General features: G+C 54.8%; 2 protein-coding genes across 3 annotated transcripts; both read right to left on the bottom strand.

The window, feature by feature from the left end:
• Positions 1-756: 756 nt before the first annotated feature.
• LOC135284509 (uncharacterized) lies at positions 757-1,611 on the bottom strand (the record flags this gene model as incomplete). Its single annotated transcript, XM_064396046.1, is given in 3 exon segments — positions 757-1,025; positions 1,028-1,116; positions 1,118-1,611. Coding segments are annotated over 3 exon segments (666 nt in total), but the record flags the coding sequence as incomplete, so codon positions are not given.
• MOB3A (MOB kinase activator 3A) lies at positions 757-15,119 on the bottom strand. Of its 2 annotated transcripts, none has more exons than XM_064396592.1 (4): positions 14,963-15,119; positions 4,517-5,059; positions 2,737-2,939; positions 757-1,947 (listed from the first exon to the last, which is right to left on the bottom strand). In XM_064396592.1, exons 2-4 carry the CDS (start codon positions 4,932-4,934, stop codon positions 1,918-1,920), a joined length of 651 nt encoding a protein of 216 aa, XP_064252662.1. In that variant the 5' UTR covers positions 4,935-5,059; positions 14,963-15,119; the 3' UTR covers positions 757-1,917. The 2 variants fall into 2 exon arrangements, with proteins under 2 accessions (XP_064252662.1, XP_064252663.1); XM_064396593.1 differs by lacking the exon at positions 14,963-15,119 and adding an exon at positions 10,174-10,363.
• Between the last annotated feature and the right edge of the window lie 2,986 nt (positions 15,120-18,105).

Below are 18,105 nucleotides of genomic sequence, written 5' to 3'. Positions count from 1 at the left end.
TGGTGTTGCTGAGCAGTGCTTACCCTAAGCCAAGGACTTTGTGTGTCCCGTGCTCTGCCAGCAAGGAGGGGCACAACCACTGGGGGAAGCAGGGCTGGGACAGCTGACCTAGGCTGGCCAAAGAGATATTCCACACCAAGGAACAGCACGTTCTCCAGCTGAGCTGCACCCACAGAACACTGGGAGAGGGGCTGGAGGGTGGTCCCAGCACCTCCACTGGGCAGGGGAACAGGCAAGAGCCAGTGCTGCAGGCAGGGAGCAGGAGGAGCTACAGCTGGGGAGCCCCTCACTCCACTCCTGGCCAGGAAAACAATGTGCATCCCTCAAATGCAATGCTTCCCAATTTAGTCCACCAGCCTCCATAACTGCACCCCTGGCTCCTTCCCATTGTAGAGGAGCCTCTTGGCAAGTTGGTGAGCTGGAATTCCCCTCCCCTGCCCACTTCCACCTGAGTTTCAGAGCTGGGAGAACAGCTCAACCCTTGGGTACAGAGACACTGCAGACACAACTCAGGACAACCCCGGGCTGCTGGTCAGGCCCCACGGCCTTGGGCCCCAGGGCTCAGAGCAGCCTGGACCTGGCACGTGGAGAGCAGGAGGAACCCAACCAAGCCCCCAGGAGCTGTGCCAGGAGCACACACCCACGAGCTCCCAGCTCCCCAGCACAATCCCCAAGGAGCCCAAACACCCCGTGTTTGTTTTGCTGATGGGAAGGTTCTGACGAACGTGCAGTCACGAGACGCTCGGCGGCGGCGTGTGCTGTGTAAATACAACATAATTTATTGGTTCCATTTCAGAGCACGAGTGGTATTTGTACGAGTGTCCTAACGGCAGGATGAGAAATGACAGAGTCACGTATGTACAGAGATTCCAGGGCACGGGAATGCTTTGTAAGGAAGAAGTGGTTAGTGGTGCAGTTTGGTCACTTACTGGTCCCCAAATCCTAGGTAGACCCACTACCTACTGGGGGGCACTGCCAAGCTCTCCTCGTGCAAGCAGCAGGCGAGGCTGGGGGGGCTCTGGCTGCACAGCAGATTTTGGTCCCAGATGTGCAGAGCTGGGTGGGGTGGTGATGCTGGGGGACAGGGAGAAGGCTCCATACCCCAGCAGGAAGTGACAGGGTCAGCGTACCACGAGGGACAGGGAGGGAGGGGATGCAGGAGAATTCCTGGTGCCTGTCCCAGCACCTTCCCTCTAGTGGCTCCCACGAGGAGCTGCCAGTGTGGATCTGTGTCCCCATGGAGACAGTGCAGAGCCACAGCTGGGCTGTGTGTGCAGAGCTCAGCTCAGGGCTGGGCTGACACACGAGGGCAGATTTCCACTCCAACAGCACTGGCTCCAGCTGTGGCAGCCATGGGATGAAGCCCAGTCCCAGCTCACTCAGAGGGAGAGCACGAGAGCCAGGCCTTGGGGACAGGTGGGCACAGAGCAGCTCTGCCCCAAACCCAGACTCACAGCCAGTGGAAGAGGTGCTGGGGGATCCACACCTGGGGGATCCACGTGCACCAGTCCTGTACCCTGCCTCCAGGGGTGGGAAATGTGCATCCCAAGGGAGGTACTGCTTCCATGGCAGCACCAGCCCCACAACGCAGCTCTGGGTGAAGTGTCTGGCTCAGCTCACTCAGGGCACATGGAGGAGGCAGCTCAGGCAGCTCTTCCCCACTCTGAGAGCCAACATTCCCATCAAGTGGCCCACAAAATATTTTCTTTCTTTTTTATAGAAATTACTATAAAAAAATTAGTTAATCTAGAGCATCTTTAAAAAAATATTCCTGCAGTATCACAGTTTTACATTGAAACTCATTAAAAATATATAATTTCTTAAACGAAACGTCTCTGTTCTCCCCTTGAATCACGTCTCCAATGTGGGATTGGGGCTCGGAGTCCTCGGAAGAGGTGGGAGCAGGAGGGTCTGAGCTCAGTGGCACATCCGGGAGGTCATTTCCTTCTGTCAAAGGGACAGAGAAGACAAGGGACTGTGAAGGAGAATCCAGGCTCCCAGGTGAGGGTGTAGATGAAAACCCCCTGTGTTTAGCTGTCAGTATTCCTCCTAGGCACAGGGTGACCCTGCTGCCCACAGCTCCATCCTATCACATCCTGACTCCCAGGTTCCTGACAGTTACACTGCAAGGCAGCTGGTCCTGAATTTGGGCAACCAGCTTCAGAAGAGAATCATGGAATCCTTAAGGTTTGGAAAGACTCCAAAGATCATTAAGTCCAACTATTACCCCACCACTGCTGTGTCACCACTAAGCCATGTCCCCAAGTGTCACAGCCACGACTCCAACACTGCCCTGGGCAGACCTTTCCAATGCTTGTCCCACCCCTTCAGTGAAAAAATTTTCCCTTAAATCCAATCTAAACCTCCACTGGCACAGCTTGAGATGGTTCTCTCCTGTCCTGTCACTTGTTACCTGGGACAAGACTGTGCCCAACCCGGCTGTCCCCTCCTGTCAGGAGTTGTGCAGAGCCACAAGGTCCCCCCTGAGCCTCCTTTTCTCCAGGCTGAGCCCCTTTCCCAGCTCCCTCAGTTCCTTCTGGTGGTGCTGCAGACTCTTCCCCAGATCTGTTCCTATCTCTGGACATGCTCCAGCCCCTCAATGTCTTTGTTGGAGTGAGGGGCCCAACACTGACCCCAGGATCTGAGGTGGGGCCTTCAGAGAAGGTTCCAGAGCCCTCTGTGCCTCCCCCAGCCCTGTGCTGGCCACAGACCCTGGGAGCCCCACCAGACACTCACCAGGGGCTCCAGCTCCTTGGTGTCTATGAGATTGAACTCTTTCACAAAGTAGTAAAAGTGCTTGTAGCAGGTGTTCACGTGGGCCTCCGAGCCCATCTGGGTGATCCTGTCGAAGTGGTGGATGTAGACGTGGACAAACACCCGGAAGAGCCTGGAGAGAATCTTCTTCACCACTGGGAGGAAGTTCTTGGGGAAGGGAGTACCTTGGGAGGGAAGAGTGGCCATGAAAAACCTTTGGTCAAGTTAAAGCTGGTTGCTTAGGGCTAAAATGAATTGGTAAAATGGACAGATTGAGGCACAAGTTCTGCCCCTGGTAATTTCCAGCTCCCCTCTCCTTTTTCCTTTCCTTTGGATCACATTTTTCAAAGCACAGATTTTTTAAGTGACAGAGTGATGAACTGCTGTGACTGAAAGCAGAGCCCACATTCCCAGCAGTTGTTTCAGTCAGACAAGAGTTTTCTTCTACTACTGTTTGATGTATTTATATAAACAGTGCAGAACACCAGATACAACCAAGCAACTTCCCAAAGGAAGGGCCTGGTGCTGTTAACTCCCCACACTTATCTCTTGTTTTGGTACATCTGTAGCTCTTTGGTTAAAAATTAAAGCTGTTAAGGTCTTCTTTGAAGGCTCCAGAACTGTTTGGCTGGGCCCCTGCAGCAGAGCAGTCTGGCCATGCAGCCACCTCCATGGGTGTAAAGTTCACACTGTTTCTGGAGGAATAAGGACGAGTTAAACCCTTTCCTTGCTCTGCCAGAGCTGCAGCATTTCAGTCAGCTTTGAAAGATCTGGTTAAAGCTGAGCTGGAGACAGTAACACCTAAAAAACCCCAAACCACAACCCTCGTGCTGTCGGAAGCTCGTCCTGCAGCCCAGAACAGAACAACACCCCCAGTGAGGTCCCCAGGGAGCTGCAGCAGAGCCCGTGCAGCGCGAGAACGGCTGGGGAGGGTTTGGTGCTGCAGCTGTCTCTAAACTGGCTGTTTACAGCCCCCCTCCCCTCTCTGCCCACTCCACATCAGGTTTAAGCAGCATTTTGGCACAGTGGAGGATCCCTGTGGATGCTCAAGTGGCAGATGTGCCCCAAATAGGGACCAACCGCATCCCATCAGAGCTCCAAAGGGATAAACTCCGGGAGGGAGCTCTGCTGCACCTCATCTCCTCCATCCCAGGAGATGGAAGCTCTGCAGAGGCTCAGTTGTATTTACCTGATAACTTAGAGACTAAATTCTTCCATCTTCATCACAAAATAAAAGCCAACAATCTCTGTTCCAAAGCTGTGTTTGGATATGGAGATTGAGGTGTCTTAGGCCAAACTCCTGTTTCCATGGTCCTGGCTGTAGATGAAACATGGCCCTTCCCTCCAGGCCTGTGCCAGCATCCCATCCCTCAGGAGGGGCAGAGGCAGCCAGTGTGGCCTCTAATAACAGAGGGGGTGATTATGGCATGTGACACCATTACCAGATGACACAGAGCTGTGCCTCAGACCTGGTTGGCCATCAGATCCCAGAGAGCCACCCTGCATCCAGCATGAGCCACCTCAGAGGCTGACTGCTCTAAGGGCAGCCTCCTGTTTCACGCCTCGAGGTATCCATGACTCCCAGTGAGAGCTGGTACAGCTCTGGGTGTTTCAGCCCTGCAGAAGAGCTGGGAAGAGCTCACTGCACTGCTACAAGGGTCAGCTGTGCTGCAGCAACTCCTGGAACAGCAACAGGGGCTCCACGAGAAGGCTCCACACTCCTCCCTCCCTCCCTCCAGCCCCAGCTGGGACCCAAACTCACCGACGTTGGTGGGGAAGATGTCCTCGTTGTTGATCTGCACCTCGATCCAGTCCATGAGCAGGTTCATGTACTGGGGAGCGGAGAGCGCCGTGGGTTTGCGGTACTTGTGCTCGTCCTGCCACCGGTACTCGTACTTGGGGCCGCCCGACATGACGGGGCAGGACTGCTCCGTGCAATAGTCACTGATGGTGCCGTAGATGAGGTTGATGCGGTTGAAGAAGTCCACGACGTGCACGGCCACCCAGTCGTTCTGCTCCTCGCCCGGCGGCAGCTGCACGGCCACCTTCAAGTCCAGGCCGGCGTTGAGCGAGGCCTGGGCCTTCTTGTGCAGCTCGAACCGCTGAGTGCCCGGCTCGAACTTGCGCTTGGGCCGGAAGGTTTTGTCTTTGTTGAACACTTGCTTTAAAGCGTGGGACATTTTCCTTCTCTTGCGTGTCTTCCAGGCCTGCAGAGATGACAGCCGGAGGCGCGGCCACTTCCCGGGGCACGGCTGGGGCGACTCTGATCTTCACAGAAAGCTCCCTCTGCTCATCTGGTCCTGATCTGCAACACAGCACAGAAGGGCAGCGATTAGGAGCAGCTTTCTCCACAGGAAACCTCGTCTAAATCCCATAGGAAGAGATCTGGGATGCCATCTGGGCCCTCGCCCCACATCGGAGAAGGGGGGAGCCCACGGCAGCTTTCCTTCCTCCCCCTTCCCTCCCCGGCTGGAGCAGAGGGGAGGAGGAGGGGTGACCTGGGCTGAACAGAGTCACCTCCCGACCTGTTCCATGTGGGAATGAGGGAACAGGCCCCACAGCCATGGGAGAGGGCTGCCACTCACCCCAACAGTGCCACACCACGAGACCCCAAGCCTGCAGAAATGCCACCACCTGCTTGGCTCACATGCACTGACAAAGAAGGGTAAAACCAGCGGGGTTTCACCCAGATCCCGTTTTCACCTCTGCATCCCCCCTTTGGGAACAAGGCCAGGCCAGGTCATGCCAGCCTACAAGACAGCTGAGAGCTGCTGCCAGACAGCCCCCACCAAGCCAGCCACTGAAAGTGAGAGACAGGAACCACGGGGTGGAGGGCAACGAGAAGAAGAAGTCACAGCTCAGGCACCCGGAAAGCAAATATCCTGAAATAACATCAGCCCCGAGAGCAGCCACAGCCCTTTCTGCAGGTGCACACAGCCCATAAACATATTTCCCATTTCAGTTTAGCTGCATTTACAAGCTGAAAACTGGAAGATGAGGGGAAGCTCATCTTCCTCTTCCAGACTGTAGAAAATCAGCTCCAAGGGTGAGACACAAGTTGAGATCTGAAGGGATGCTGACGAGAAACACAGCTCTGTTTATCTGCAGCTAATTATACCTCCTTTGTTCCCACATCCAGCCCCTCACAGAATTTGTGCCAGGCTGCTCTTTGATGAAAGCTTAAGGCAGAAAGCTTTGTGTACCAAAAATATTTTATATGTGCTGGACAGAAAAATTAATAAAGTAATAGAAATTAAGCTGATGCCTTAAATAGCATAAATAAGTTTCTATAATTTCATAAGCAAGCAAGCAAAAAAAAAAAACCCCTTTCCCCAAGCAGAATCTACTTAGATTTACACAAGGCTTCAGGTTTACATGAGTGTTGTTCCAATAGGTAAACAGTGTCACCAAATGCTGGCAGGCACATCCCAAACTCAAGGTCATGAGCACCACAGCTGCAATCGAGCCCATCAGATGCTGCAGTGCTAATCAGCAGTTCTTCTCTGAAGAAAGATTAAAAACCTTTAAAGCCAAGGCCTCTTGTTTCCTTATTTAATTACAGTGAGGAAGAAACCCCAAACCACTCCAGTTCACCTCACTAAGAACAGGCTCAACATTTCCTGTGGGAATGGGCTCAGTAACCTCTTCCATGCAGGAGCTGAGAGATCCAAACCCCAACATGGGCTATGATGTGTTGGGAGAAACCCTAAAAGCATTTTAATGTGGTTCAGTGGGATCCACCATGGGCTGAGAGGTGAATCCAGAGCAGATATGTCATCATGGAACGGTTTAGGCTGGAAGGAACCTTAAAGACCATCCAGTTGCCACTCCCTGCCATGGGCAGGGACACCTTCCATGGGCAGGGACACCTTCCACTGATCAGGCTGCTCCATGCCCCATCCAACCTGGCCTTCCTGCTGCCAAACAGCTGCAGTGACCCCGTGAGCCACTCAGGGGAGACAAACCCAGCACAAACCCCTGGCAGATGTGTCCTTTGGAGCGTGATCCAGCCCCAGACGTGGCAGAGGAAGAAGTGGAGGGTGTGGAGAGACAGCTGAGCAGTGCTGGTTAGCAGGAGCTGTGTCACAGCCTGGCCACATCCTGTGGCAGAGTCGGAAGCTCCAGGGACTGCACCCACCCAGAACTGAGGCACGGCCCCCACAGAAGCAGCAATGTGGGCAGCAGGTGCTGAGGCTGCTGCTGCTTCCAGCAGAAAGTCCAGGGAAGCACTTGTGATGAGTTCCCTGCACTGGAGATGGAGGAAAACACATCCTCTCACACAAGAAACCACAAAGCAGCAGCAGCACCACCCTCCAAGTGGCTCCCTGGAGCACCCCCAGCAGTGTGACTCCATCCCTGCTTCTTTTCTGAAGGATCTGCACTGCAGGGTCTGGCATGGATGTGGAGGGAGAAAAACCTAAGGGTAAAACCAAACATCCCCTGGCTTTGGCACCACACATCAAGAAACAAACACCAACCATTTTGCTCATCTGAGCGGGATGGAGAGACTTTTCATAGAATCCCAGAATATTCTGAGTCAGAAGGGACCCCCAGGGATGCTCAGGGCAGCCCCTGTCCCTGCACAGCCACCCCAACAGCCCCACCCTGAGCAGCCCTGGCAGCGCTGTCCAAACGCTCCTGCAGCTCTGGCAGCCTTGGGGCCGGGACCATTCCCTGGGCAGCCTGGGCAGTGCCAGCACCCTCGGGGGCAAGAACCTTGCCCTGAGCTCCATGCCAAGCCCTGCCACAGCTCCAGCCCTTGGTGGGCTCCTGGCCCTGGCCCAGAGCAGAGCTCAGCCCCTGCCCCTCTGCCTGCCCTGGGCAGGAGCTGCAGCCCCCAGGAGCCTCCCCTCAGTCTCCTGTGCTCCAGCTGAACCAGCCAAGGGCCCTCAGCCGCTCCTCAGAGCCTTCCCCAGCTCCGTGTCCCTCCTCTGGGCACTCTCCAACAGCTTTGGATCCTTCTGATCTCGTGGTGCCCAGAGTGCCCCAGCCCTGGAGGTGAGGCTGCCCCAGTGCAGAGCAGAGTGGGACAGTCCCTCCCTGGGCCTGGTGTCCCCAGGACAGGGTGGCCCTTTGGGCAGCCAGGACCCAGCGGTGACTCAGATCCAACTTGCCCCTGCCAGGACCCCCAGGGCCCTTCCCAGGGCGCTGCTCTCCAGCCTCTCACTCCCAGTCTGTCCCTGCATCCAGGGCTGCCCCATCCCTGGGCAGGATCTGACACTTGCCCTTGTCACTTGTCACACGGCTGGGGATTTCCCAGCCCCCATTTGTCAGGGTCTCTGTGCAGGGCAGTTCACTTGGTGTTGAGGCAGTACTCATCCTACAAACCAATTCCCGATCCTATGGAGACATCAGCCCTAAGAACAGGGGAGCTCAACACAGAACAATTGTCTCTCAGACGATTCAGCATCTGTGTGAAGCATTAGCAAAATGAGTAGCTGAGACATCAAGCAGATGCAGCCTATTTAATTACGGTCTCTGACTGCGATGAGCTAAAAGAAACATTTAGCTCTAGGAAAAAAATAAAAATAAAGAGGCACAGAGACCAAAGCATCCCTGACATTGCTCAGAGATGATATCATCTGTACAACACCTACTTCCACAGGCAGGAGTCACAGCTGACACCGCCCCCGCACACAAGGGAAAGGAAAGGTTAGAGACAATTGGAAAATGGGACATGCAAAGCACCTGGATGCTATCTGCAAGCTTTAAAGGCAAGGGGAAAAACCACTCCCCCCCCCCCCTCCAAACAAACCTCAGTACATTTTGTTGCCTCCTCCTTTCAGCCAGCCAAGATCACAGCAGACGTCACTGGTGCTCTGAGAGGACCTTGGCCAGCGCTCAGGATCAGAGCCCATGACCCCCGTGGGCTGTGCAGGGCACAAACACACCTCCAGCTTATCCCAAGGACACGGGAGGAGCAGCTCCCTTCCATGCTGCACTTGCCTGCCCAGGGTTGTCAAGGCCTGGCCCTCCCTTCCCCTCCCATCCCAAAAGCTCCTCTTCTCTGACTCCCTGCTTGTGCAGCTCCAGTCCTGTGCTGGCTTTGCTGCCAGGGCTGTTGGCACTGTCCTGCCATTCCTCTTCCCTCACCAGGAATGGTGCATCATGAGGAGCTGCCTTGCTCTAACACCAGGCTCTGGGCAGAGGAAGGAAGCCCAGGCAGCTGCTCCCCAACTCCTGATCACTTGTAAAAGCAGCTCAGAGTCTGGAAAAGGGAAGAGTCACCTCCTCCAAAACACCAAGAAACTGCCTCCCCTTGTGCCCTGCTGAGCCATCCCGAGGTTTTCCAGAAGCCAGCAGAGTTCCCAACAGATCCTGCCCTCCCTACAGAGGCAGAATGGCCCAAAAAAGACTCCAGGAGTCCCATGACTGCTCCAGCAGTGCCAGCCCCAGCAGCACTCCATGCTCCCCTCTGCTGCCAACGCTGCACAGGGGTTTAACAACAGCAGGGAAAAGCAGCAAGGCAGCAGTCAGCAAGCTCCTACCTGTGCTCCTGGCCTCAGCAGGTCACTCCTGCAGAGGGCTCAGCCCTGCTCTGCACCTCTGTCAGCGCTGGCGGGCGCCGAGGCCAAGCTTCCTTTTTCAAAAGAGGAGAAAAAACCTCCCCGTTTGTGTCATGGGCGGCCACAACCCGGCGGCCCCGCAGCTGGGGAGGGCTCAGACACGAGGCCGCCTCCCTCCGCCGTGACCCCAGCGCCGGGCGGCCACATCCTGCTGCCTCTGGTAAAACAGCCCTGCAGCACAGCCCAGGCAGCAAGGCAGCTCTTCCAACCAGGGATTTGTCCAGTTTCCTGACCGGGAAGCCAGGCTGCTCACATCCCACCGAGTCCAGCTGCTTGTAACCCTTGGGTGGGGAGCGTGTGTCAGCCACCGTGTCCCCAGAGCTCACCAGGAGAGGGGAGTCACGATCCTGCTTCCCCCGAGCCACTCCCAGGGCCCTCAGCGCCAGGCCAGAGCTCCCAACACAGGACACAAAACCCCCCTGACTGATAAAGCAGCCCTGATAAAGGGATTTTGGATGCACTGAGCATGTCAAGTAAAAACCTGAATTTACAGAGTGAGGAAGAGAAGAAAAGCAGCTTCAAACAGGCAACTTGCACAAAACAGCCAAGACATGCATTTTTTCCACAATTCCACCCCCCTCCTTTCACAAATCCCTTCCTATGGCCACTCTGCACTAGCTCAGTGTCTCGGGACAGGATGATCCTGGTTTTCTCTAATCAAAGGAGAGATTTTACTACAGAGAGCAGGGACCGGAACAGTCCTGGCAGCCACACCACACTAATGGCAGCCAGTTTCTGTGCCTCCAGAGCCAGTCTGGCAACAAACGAGGGCTTGTCTTCCTGGGACAAGACTTCCAGCCGCTCTTTCGAATGGATTTGTGATACGAGGAGCAAAGGTCTGCCCCGTGCTTACCTCGGGCAGGGCAGGGCAGGGCGAGGAGGGCTCAGCGTGGCTGGAGGGCACCCCTGGCCATTCATAATCCCAGCCAGCCGCACTTCCACGTCAGCCGCTTCCTGTCTGGCACTGCCTCCAGCCTCCCGGCCCAGGGAGCTGCCAATGTTTTCCCAAAAGCTAATCCTTCCCCTCTGCAAGCTCTGTCTTTGCTCCTGCAGGATCACCCCGTGCTGCTGCAGGAGAGCTGAGCCACCTTTCCCTTCGGCACTGCCTTCCCCGTCCGTCCCCTGGGCTCAGCTGAAGCTGCTCAGAAGTTTCTGGAGAAGGAGCAGCTTGACCCAGCCCAGCTGCACCTCCAACCCCAACCCCACTTCATTCTGCTGCTCTGCAGGACAACATCCACATTTTTCTTTTAGAAAGTGCTTTAGCAGCAGCATTTGCAACCAAGTCTGAACAGGGGCACACTGGAAATGCTGAATTCCCAAGGTTTGGGCAAACAAAGAGCCTTTTGTCTTTCACCAGTCAGCTTTAAGAAGGTCCTGCCTGTTGCCAGCCACCCCCAGGCCCCGCTATTCCAATCTGCTGCACAATTTGGAAATTCCCGAGCAAGAAATGGTACAGCTCTCCTGGGACTTCCCGCATCTCCAGGCCCTTCCCGGAAAGAGCGGGGCTTAGGCGAAGAGGTTGGTTTAGGAGCAGGACAAGGCTATAAGCACAACATAAGCATAATAAAAGACCAGAAATAGTTATCCTGGGCTTTAACTGGCATCTCCTTGGTCCCTGTAAGGCCAAGCATTCCAGATAATCCTAAAGTTGAGTCAGTTTATGGAATAAAGGGAAAAGCCCTGTTAAATTAAGCAGTATCTGGGATAGCAGAGGAACCACCAGAGGGGAGGGGAGCTCTGGCAGAGCCCATCAAGAGCTGCAAGTGGGAATGCTGCTGCTTGGAGCAGAGAGCCCAGGTCAGCCAGCAGGGAGACACCAGCATCCATCCCAGGCAGATGGATGAACAGGGAGTCTATTGCTTGGCTTCAAGATCAATGACAGGAGGGACATTACAGGTGACACTGCTCACACTGCACAGGATGCTGAGCGAGGGCAGGTGAGGCAGTGAGTGCTGGGGAGGCTGGAAAACCCAGTCTGGCAAGGGAGAGGGAAGGCAAGAAACCCAAATTTCCAGCGTGCTTTGTCCCCCTGGCCTTCCTCCCCACAGCCACAGAGGGAGAAAAGCCACACGAGAAAGTAAGTTCTGTAAAAGGTCCCTCCCCAGAGGGAAAGGTCAGGCAGCAGATGCTGCAATGTCCAAGTGTTCCTGTGGAACAGCAGTGACTGCAGGGAGCCCCACGGAGCCCCGGGTGTTACTGAGTCAGGGCCAGCCCTGCTGCTCTTACGTGACATCTGCATCCATTGCAATGTCAGAGCTGCTGGAAGGTCTCCACGGAGCCAGGCGGGATGGGGCTGCGTGTGGAGGCAGAGCTAATCCTGCAGGCTTTGCAGGGCTGTGCTAAGCTGGCAAGCTGGGTCACGACTCCAGCACACAGGCTAACTGCACACACAAGTATTTACAGGGAAAAGAGCACGGCCAGTGACAGCACAGTAGGAGCAGCTCCCACTTTTCCAGGTCCCAGAGCAGCCTGGTCCTTCAGGAAGGTCTCTTGCTGTCCCCACTACGGGGCTGGAAGGGCAGGGTGCTGTTTATTAAGTCCCAGCTGAGCTGCTCGTCTCTCCCTGCTTGTGCAGGCTCTGTACTGTCCTCACTGGACAGGGATATTTCTGGGCCCACAGCAGTTCCATTTCCTCTACCTTTGGGATCTGCGCCCACCCAAGTCAAAGCTAACATCAGTTTGCAGCATGAAATTTGCATTAGGATGATAAAATGACTATGGCACCATTCTGACAGAGGGCTGGGATCCCAGGAAGTGTGGGATCACACCCCAGGGCAGAGCTGGAGCACGAGCTGGCCACACAACCAGCCTTTCTCAGAGCATGGATAATCCCAGGGACAAACATCCCTTTTCCCTATGTTAATGTCACACGTTGGGATGAATGGCAGGATTGTTTCCTGCTGACAGCAGAGGCCCACGAGGCCTCTCCTGCCCTGGCAGGAGATATGGGAATAACTCAATCCCTTAGCACAGCTCCAGGCACAGAAGGAGCTCATGGATGTGGAGCTGGAGACCACCTCGACACCAACCACATCACACAGCCAGAGGAAAGAGAGAAGGAAGCAAAGGCAGCCAGACAACGGCCCCAAGAGAGGCCTGCAGAAAATACAGAGCCTTTCAGTGCAGCCACAGGGCCAGCTCAGCTCCTGCTGCAACCTCAGCCACAGCCTGGGTGGCTCCAGCTCATCTTCTGTCCCACGAGTTCCTGGAAATCAGCACAGGGTCACACAAGGGAGTGTCTGCAGCATCACCACGGGGGCCTCGTCTCACTCACACTGACCCTACACCAGCACCAGCCCCTTGGGACCTCAGCCAGGTTTTCTGGAGGAAGCCAAAGCTGTCAGAGTCTGATGGATTGTTTTGCTCTGGCTTTGCCCACTTGCAAAAGTTGCTGTTTTGCTGGGGATTTTTTCTGGCCTTCGCTGCCTCCATCCCTTCCTCTGCCCTCCCTTCTGCTTCATGTACCCGGAGCAAAAACCCACCCAAATACACCAGGAGCAGAGCAGCACCTCTACCACACCACCAGCTCCACAGGGGAGCAGGCAGCACACCAAACCAGGCCTCAGGGACACCTCTGCCTCCCAGGGGCATCCTGGGGCATCCTCCCAGGAAAAAGGAGGATAAAGGTGCACTCTTTATTGACAATATTAGCTGGTATTACATATTCCTAAAGATAAGCTGATAAACCTCCAGTAAAGCTGGTTCTGGATCCACTTACAGAAGCATTTATGGCTCAAGAACCAGAAAATACTGCCCTGTCTTACTAGAAATTAAAACTCAGAAATTGAAAGCAATTCCCTTTCCAGACCTGGGGACAAGATTGGAAAGGTTTTGCAATCTGTGCTCTGACCCCAGATACTTTCACTACTCACAGGGGACATTTTCTCCTTCATTAATGTGGCCATGGAGACCCCTGGCCCTCACAGAGGGGCAAGAGCGACCAAGCACAGCACAGATCTGGACAGCCCAACTCCAAAACAGGACTAAATCACCCCGTTCCAGCGTGGGGGCACTTTTCACCCCATCAGCAGAAGGGCCATGTTAGATGTGGACAAGGAAGCAGCTGGCAAACAGCTCCAGAGGCAGCTGAAGTGAAGTTGGACAAGTTTGCTCAGGATGCTGAGTCCACTCCAAGCTCCCCAGGCCTTGGCCAAGCACATGGGAGAGCCCATGGCTGATGATGGCAGAGGTGACAGAACAGAGCATCCCAGGAGCTGCAAGGTGAGCCAGGCACAGGGAACCTGCTCAGATCCTCGCTACAAACCAACAGCTCCAGGTTCTGCCACCACTGGAAAGAATTCCCAATGCTGCTCTCCCTCTTTCTGGGGATTTTGAAGAGGCACAAACCCACCCCAGGTTCACCTCACAGGAAGTGACTAAGACAGAAAGTGAATCTGAAACATGGGATACACAGTCCAGGGAACAGCGACAGATAAACAGGGAGCTGGAAGTGAGCCTGAAGTTGGGAAAGGAAGCAGAGTGCAAGGACAAAGCCCTGGGGACTGTGATAAACAGGTGGCTGGGGAAGTTTCACATCTCCCAGCAAAATCCCTCCCTGCCCTGAAACTTGGCAGAAGATTTCCAGACCGGAAAGGAACTTTTAACAAAAATATGGAAATCCAGAAAGTGTGACCACTGTGCAGCTCCAAGCTCTAAGAGGAGGGAATCCTGCCTTTCACTAGCACGGACAGAAAAACTTTCCCCAAACATCTGTGCTGGACACTGGACAACTCCAGATCCCCTGTCCTTTCCCTCCAGAGGACCTCCTGCCCTTTCCTTTTGCCTGCCCTTCTCATACAGGTTTCTTTGAAGGAGCTGAGCTCACTGTGCCCAGATCAGAGCAGAGGCAGCTCTGTAAGATCAGGATTCCTGAGCCCGCAGCAAGAGACAGAAGCAGAGCAAGAGTTTGCTTTCAAGTCCTCCTGACACGTTCTCCCTCATGACAGCTGAGCCGTGGCTCACCATGACCTGAAAAAAAATGGAAAATTCCCCATTCCCCGACCAGTTTAGAGACTGAAAGGTTGGCACTTCAGAGCTGTGCCTTCACCTATAGCAGCTGGGCTGGAGAAAGTCGGGAAGGAGAGGTGGGATAAAATAGGGAAGTTGAAAGCTGTAACTTCACAGTTGTGCCACCAACCCCCTTACTCTCTGCGGCATTTTTTTTTCCTCATTTATGAATTCTTCAGTTGCTCATGAATCCTGCAGCAGGTCCGACCCCTCTGAAAGGAAGGGGCTGCGCCCAGCAGCCGGGGCTCAGCCCGGGGATGGCCCATCCCAGGGGTTTCTCCTCCGGGCCGGCCCAGCGCAGGCGGATCCGTGCCCTGCCCGCCCCGGGCCCTCCTGAGGGGGCTCAGGCCGGGCCGCCATCGCCCCCCGCCCGGCACACACAAACAATTATCGCCCAGAGCGCGGATGCGGTGCCCGCGGCTCAACAGGTCCCGGCCCGTCCCGCCAAGGCCGGGGAGAGCCGGCCCGGCCCCGCCGGGGCAACGCGGCCACCGGGGCTGGGGGACACGTGGGCAGGGCCGGGGACACGCGGCCCCCTCCAGGCCCCTTTTCCCCGGAGCCCGCCCCGCCAGGCCCTCCTCCCTCAGAGCCCTCCCGTGTCCCCTTACACCGCCCGAGCCCCCCCAGCCCCGCACCTGCCGGGCCGCGCTCCCTCGCCGGCGGACGCGCACGGCTCCCCGGGCCGCAGCACTCCCTCAGCGCGGGCCGCAGCACGCCCCGCGCGGCCGCCGCGCTCCCGCCGCTCCCGCGCCCTCCCGCGCGCCGCTCGCGGCCGGCGCTACTTCCTCTTAAAGGGGCCGCCCCCGCCCGCGCCGGCCCCGCCCACGGGAGGGACGGGCCGGGGAGGGGGAGGGCGAAAGGCACGGCGGAGGGGGCTGGGCGGACAGTTCGTGTTTTATGGTGTTTAAAACATTTTATCCTACTTATTTTACTCTATGTTCTTTCATTCTATTTCAATATTTTATCCTACTTGTGTGAATTCCTTTGGCTTTCTTTCATTCTATTTTCTTTCATTTCTATTTTAATTTTTTCTACTTGATTTTGTTTTCTATTTTATCCTCACTTTACTATTTTAATTTTATTTTGTTTTATTTTCTATCTCATCTTTTTCTCTTTTTATTTTCTCTTTTATTCTTATTCTATTTTAATTTTCTATTCGCTTTTGTTTTCAATTTTCGTTTATTTTTATATTTCCTTCTGTTTTATTATTTTCTTTAATCTATTTATTATTTTCTTTAATTCTATTTAATTCTATTATTAATACATAATAATAATTATATTATTAATACATTCTATGTATTTATTTTTGTAATTGTATTTATTTTTTCTTTTATTCCAATCCAGTTATTTCCCTCTCTTCCCTTTTATTTCTTTTCTTCTATTCTGATTTATTTTCTTTTTTAAAATTTATTTTCCCATTTTATTCTGTCCCGTTTGTTTTCCTTTATTCCCATTTACTCCGTGTTTGTGGTTTTGGGAGCAGGGACAAGGCAGGGATGCTCAGGGGGCTCCGAGCAGGGACCTGCCCAGACCTCAGCTTTAAGGTCATAAAAAGGAGAAGTGGCCAGAACCAGCCCCTGCTTCAAAGGGAATTGCTCACAAGGTCAGGCTGGGGAAAGTCAAACCCCGCTGGGAAATCCCTGGGAAGCTCAAAATCAGAGGGTGCCCAAAGCTGAACCAGAGCTGGGAGCTCCGGCCCACGAGGGGTTTTCCAGCTGAGCCTGTGCAGAGCCCAGGCCAGTGCCCGAGGCCTTCACAGCCCCCAGCCCACAGAATCACAGAATCACAGAATTCCAGAATCACTGGGTTGGAAGAGATCTCCAAGATCATCGAGTCCAGCCCAGCCCAACAGCTCAACTCAACCCTGGCACCCAGTGCCACATCCAGGCTTTGTTAAACACCCCCAGGGATGGGGACTGCACCACCTCCCCGGGCAGCCATTCCAGAGCTTTATCACCCTTTCTGGAAAAAACTTTTTTCTGACATTCAACCTATATTTCCCTTGGCACAGCTTGAGGCTGTGTGCTCTGGTTCTGTCAGTGCTGCCTGGAGACAGAGCCCAGCCCCAGCTGAGCACAGGCACCTTCCAGGAGCTGTGCAGTGATGAGGGCACCCCGAGTCTCCTTTTCTCCAGAGTGATAAGGTCACCTCTGGGTCTCCTTTTCTCCAGGCTGAACCAGCCCAGGATGTTCACAGCCCCTCCCAGCCCAACCTGGGGTGAAGCCTCAGCTCCTCGGGGGTCTCTGGCTGCCCGAGCTGGCCCCGGCTCAGGCAGCAGCTCGGCTCCTGCAGAGCAGCTGATCCCTCCTGCTCCCGGGAAGGGCCGGGCCCGGCTCCAGGAGCCGATCCCCTCCTGCTCCCGGGAACGGCCGGGCCCGGCTCCAGGAGCCGATCCCCTCCTGCTCCAGGAGCCGATCCCCTCCTGCTCCCGGGAACGGCCGGGCCCGGCTCCAGGAGCCGATCCCCTCCTGCTCCAGCAGCCGCGGGCCCCGCTGGCTGGATTCCTCCACGAGCAGATGATGCCCTGCCCCAGGGCAGAGCCTGTGTGCCAGGCTCGTGGTTGGAGGCAGCACTGGAGCTCACCTGGCTCAGCAGGGGCCCCTAAGCACAGCAGGATTGTGGCCAGATGGCTTTTGAGGATCTCCAGGGAGGTGACTCCACCATCTCTCCGGGCAGCTCTGTCACACGCAGGGCAAAGTCCGTCCCCAGCTCAGGTTGTTTCCTGTGTTCCGTTTCTTCCCATTACCTCTGGTCCCATTGCTTGGCCCCAGCCTCTGGCACGTAGTAAAGCATATATCCATAATGATATATAGATCAATGTTGTATTTATATTCATCTCTGCTCTTCCCCTGCCCCAGCTCCCACAGGCGATCCTCCATCCCCTCATCATCCTCACAGCCCTGCACAGGCCCCACACCAGGAGCTCCAGCTCTGCTCCACTGGAGCCCAGAACTGGACACGGCACTCCAGGGCTGAGGAAGGGGCAGGGGGAGCTGATGTGTTAAAGGAGCCACAGGAGCTGATCCTGCCCCACCCACTTCAGCTCCTGTGGCTCATTTAACACTTGAGGTTTGCTCCAGGAACTTTCTGGGTTGGGGTTTGTTTTTGTTTCCATGCCATTCCATCAGATTTGTGCAGTCCCACCCCCTGGCAGGTCCATGTGAGACTGCAGTACTGGGAACAGAGGACCTGGATCCTTCCTGCAGCAACAGGACCAACAAGCTACTGGGCAATTCCCAGTGCAGAACTGGTGGCTCCTGACTCTCAGCCCCAGGGATTTTCTATCCCAAGGTGATTCTCACAGGTTCTGATGTGACTGGAAACACCGGGGCATCAGCCAAGCCAAGGCCTCACTCCTGCTGTGGCAGGACAGGGCCTTAATCCTCACATCAATGTCACATTTGTCACAAATCTCACTGGAGGCCAAGAGGAAGCACCAGCAGGGGCTGATTCCGGCCTCATTCAGACCAGAGCTCCCATTCTTCCAAGTGCTGAATTTTAGCTGCAATCATGATCCAAAAAATAAAACAATTAATGGAGATTTAACTGAGATAGTCTGAATTATTTTTTCCTGTAATTTCAATGTTAGTGACAGCTGCTGTTGCAGAGCTGCCTTTCAAGGGGGTGGCATTAGGAATTCCCTACCTCCTTTAGGAAGGAGATTCCTCTTACCTCCACTGAAGATGAATTATTCAGCCCTGGGGTAAATCCCTGCCTTGGTTTTGGGTCCATCCAAACCAGAACGGTCTTATGAAAGGACCATTTATAAAGCCAAAAA

The sequence above is a fragment of the Passer domesticus genome, chromosome 21 (assembly GCF_036417665.1).
Source record: "Passer domesticus isolate bPasDom1 chromosome 21, bPasDom1.hap1, whole genome shotgun sequence".
Classification (NCBI taxonomy): Eukaryota; Metazoa; Chordata; class Aves; order Passeriformes; family Passeridae; genus Passer; species Passer domesticus.
The sequence above is the reverse complement of the archived record's forward strand: the minus strand, read 5'-3'. Positions and strand labels throughout refer to the sequence as shown.

Excerpts from the sequence above, each read along its gene's own strand:
- MOB3A (XM_064396592.1), bottom strand. The coding sequence starts at position 4,934 with ATGTCCCACGCTTTAAAGCAAGTGTTCAACAAAGACAAAACCTTCCGG. Across the intron at positions 2,940-4,516 it reads CATCTTCCCCACCAACGTCG|GTACTCCCTTCCCCAAGAAC; the intron begins GTGAGTTTGGGT and ends TTCCCTCCCAAG. Across the intron at positions 1,948-2,736 it reads CCAAGGAGCTGGAGCCCCTG|AAGGAAATGACCTCCCGGAT; the intron begins GTGAGTGTCTGG and ends TCCCTTTGACAG.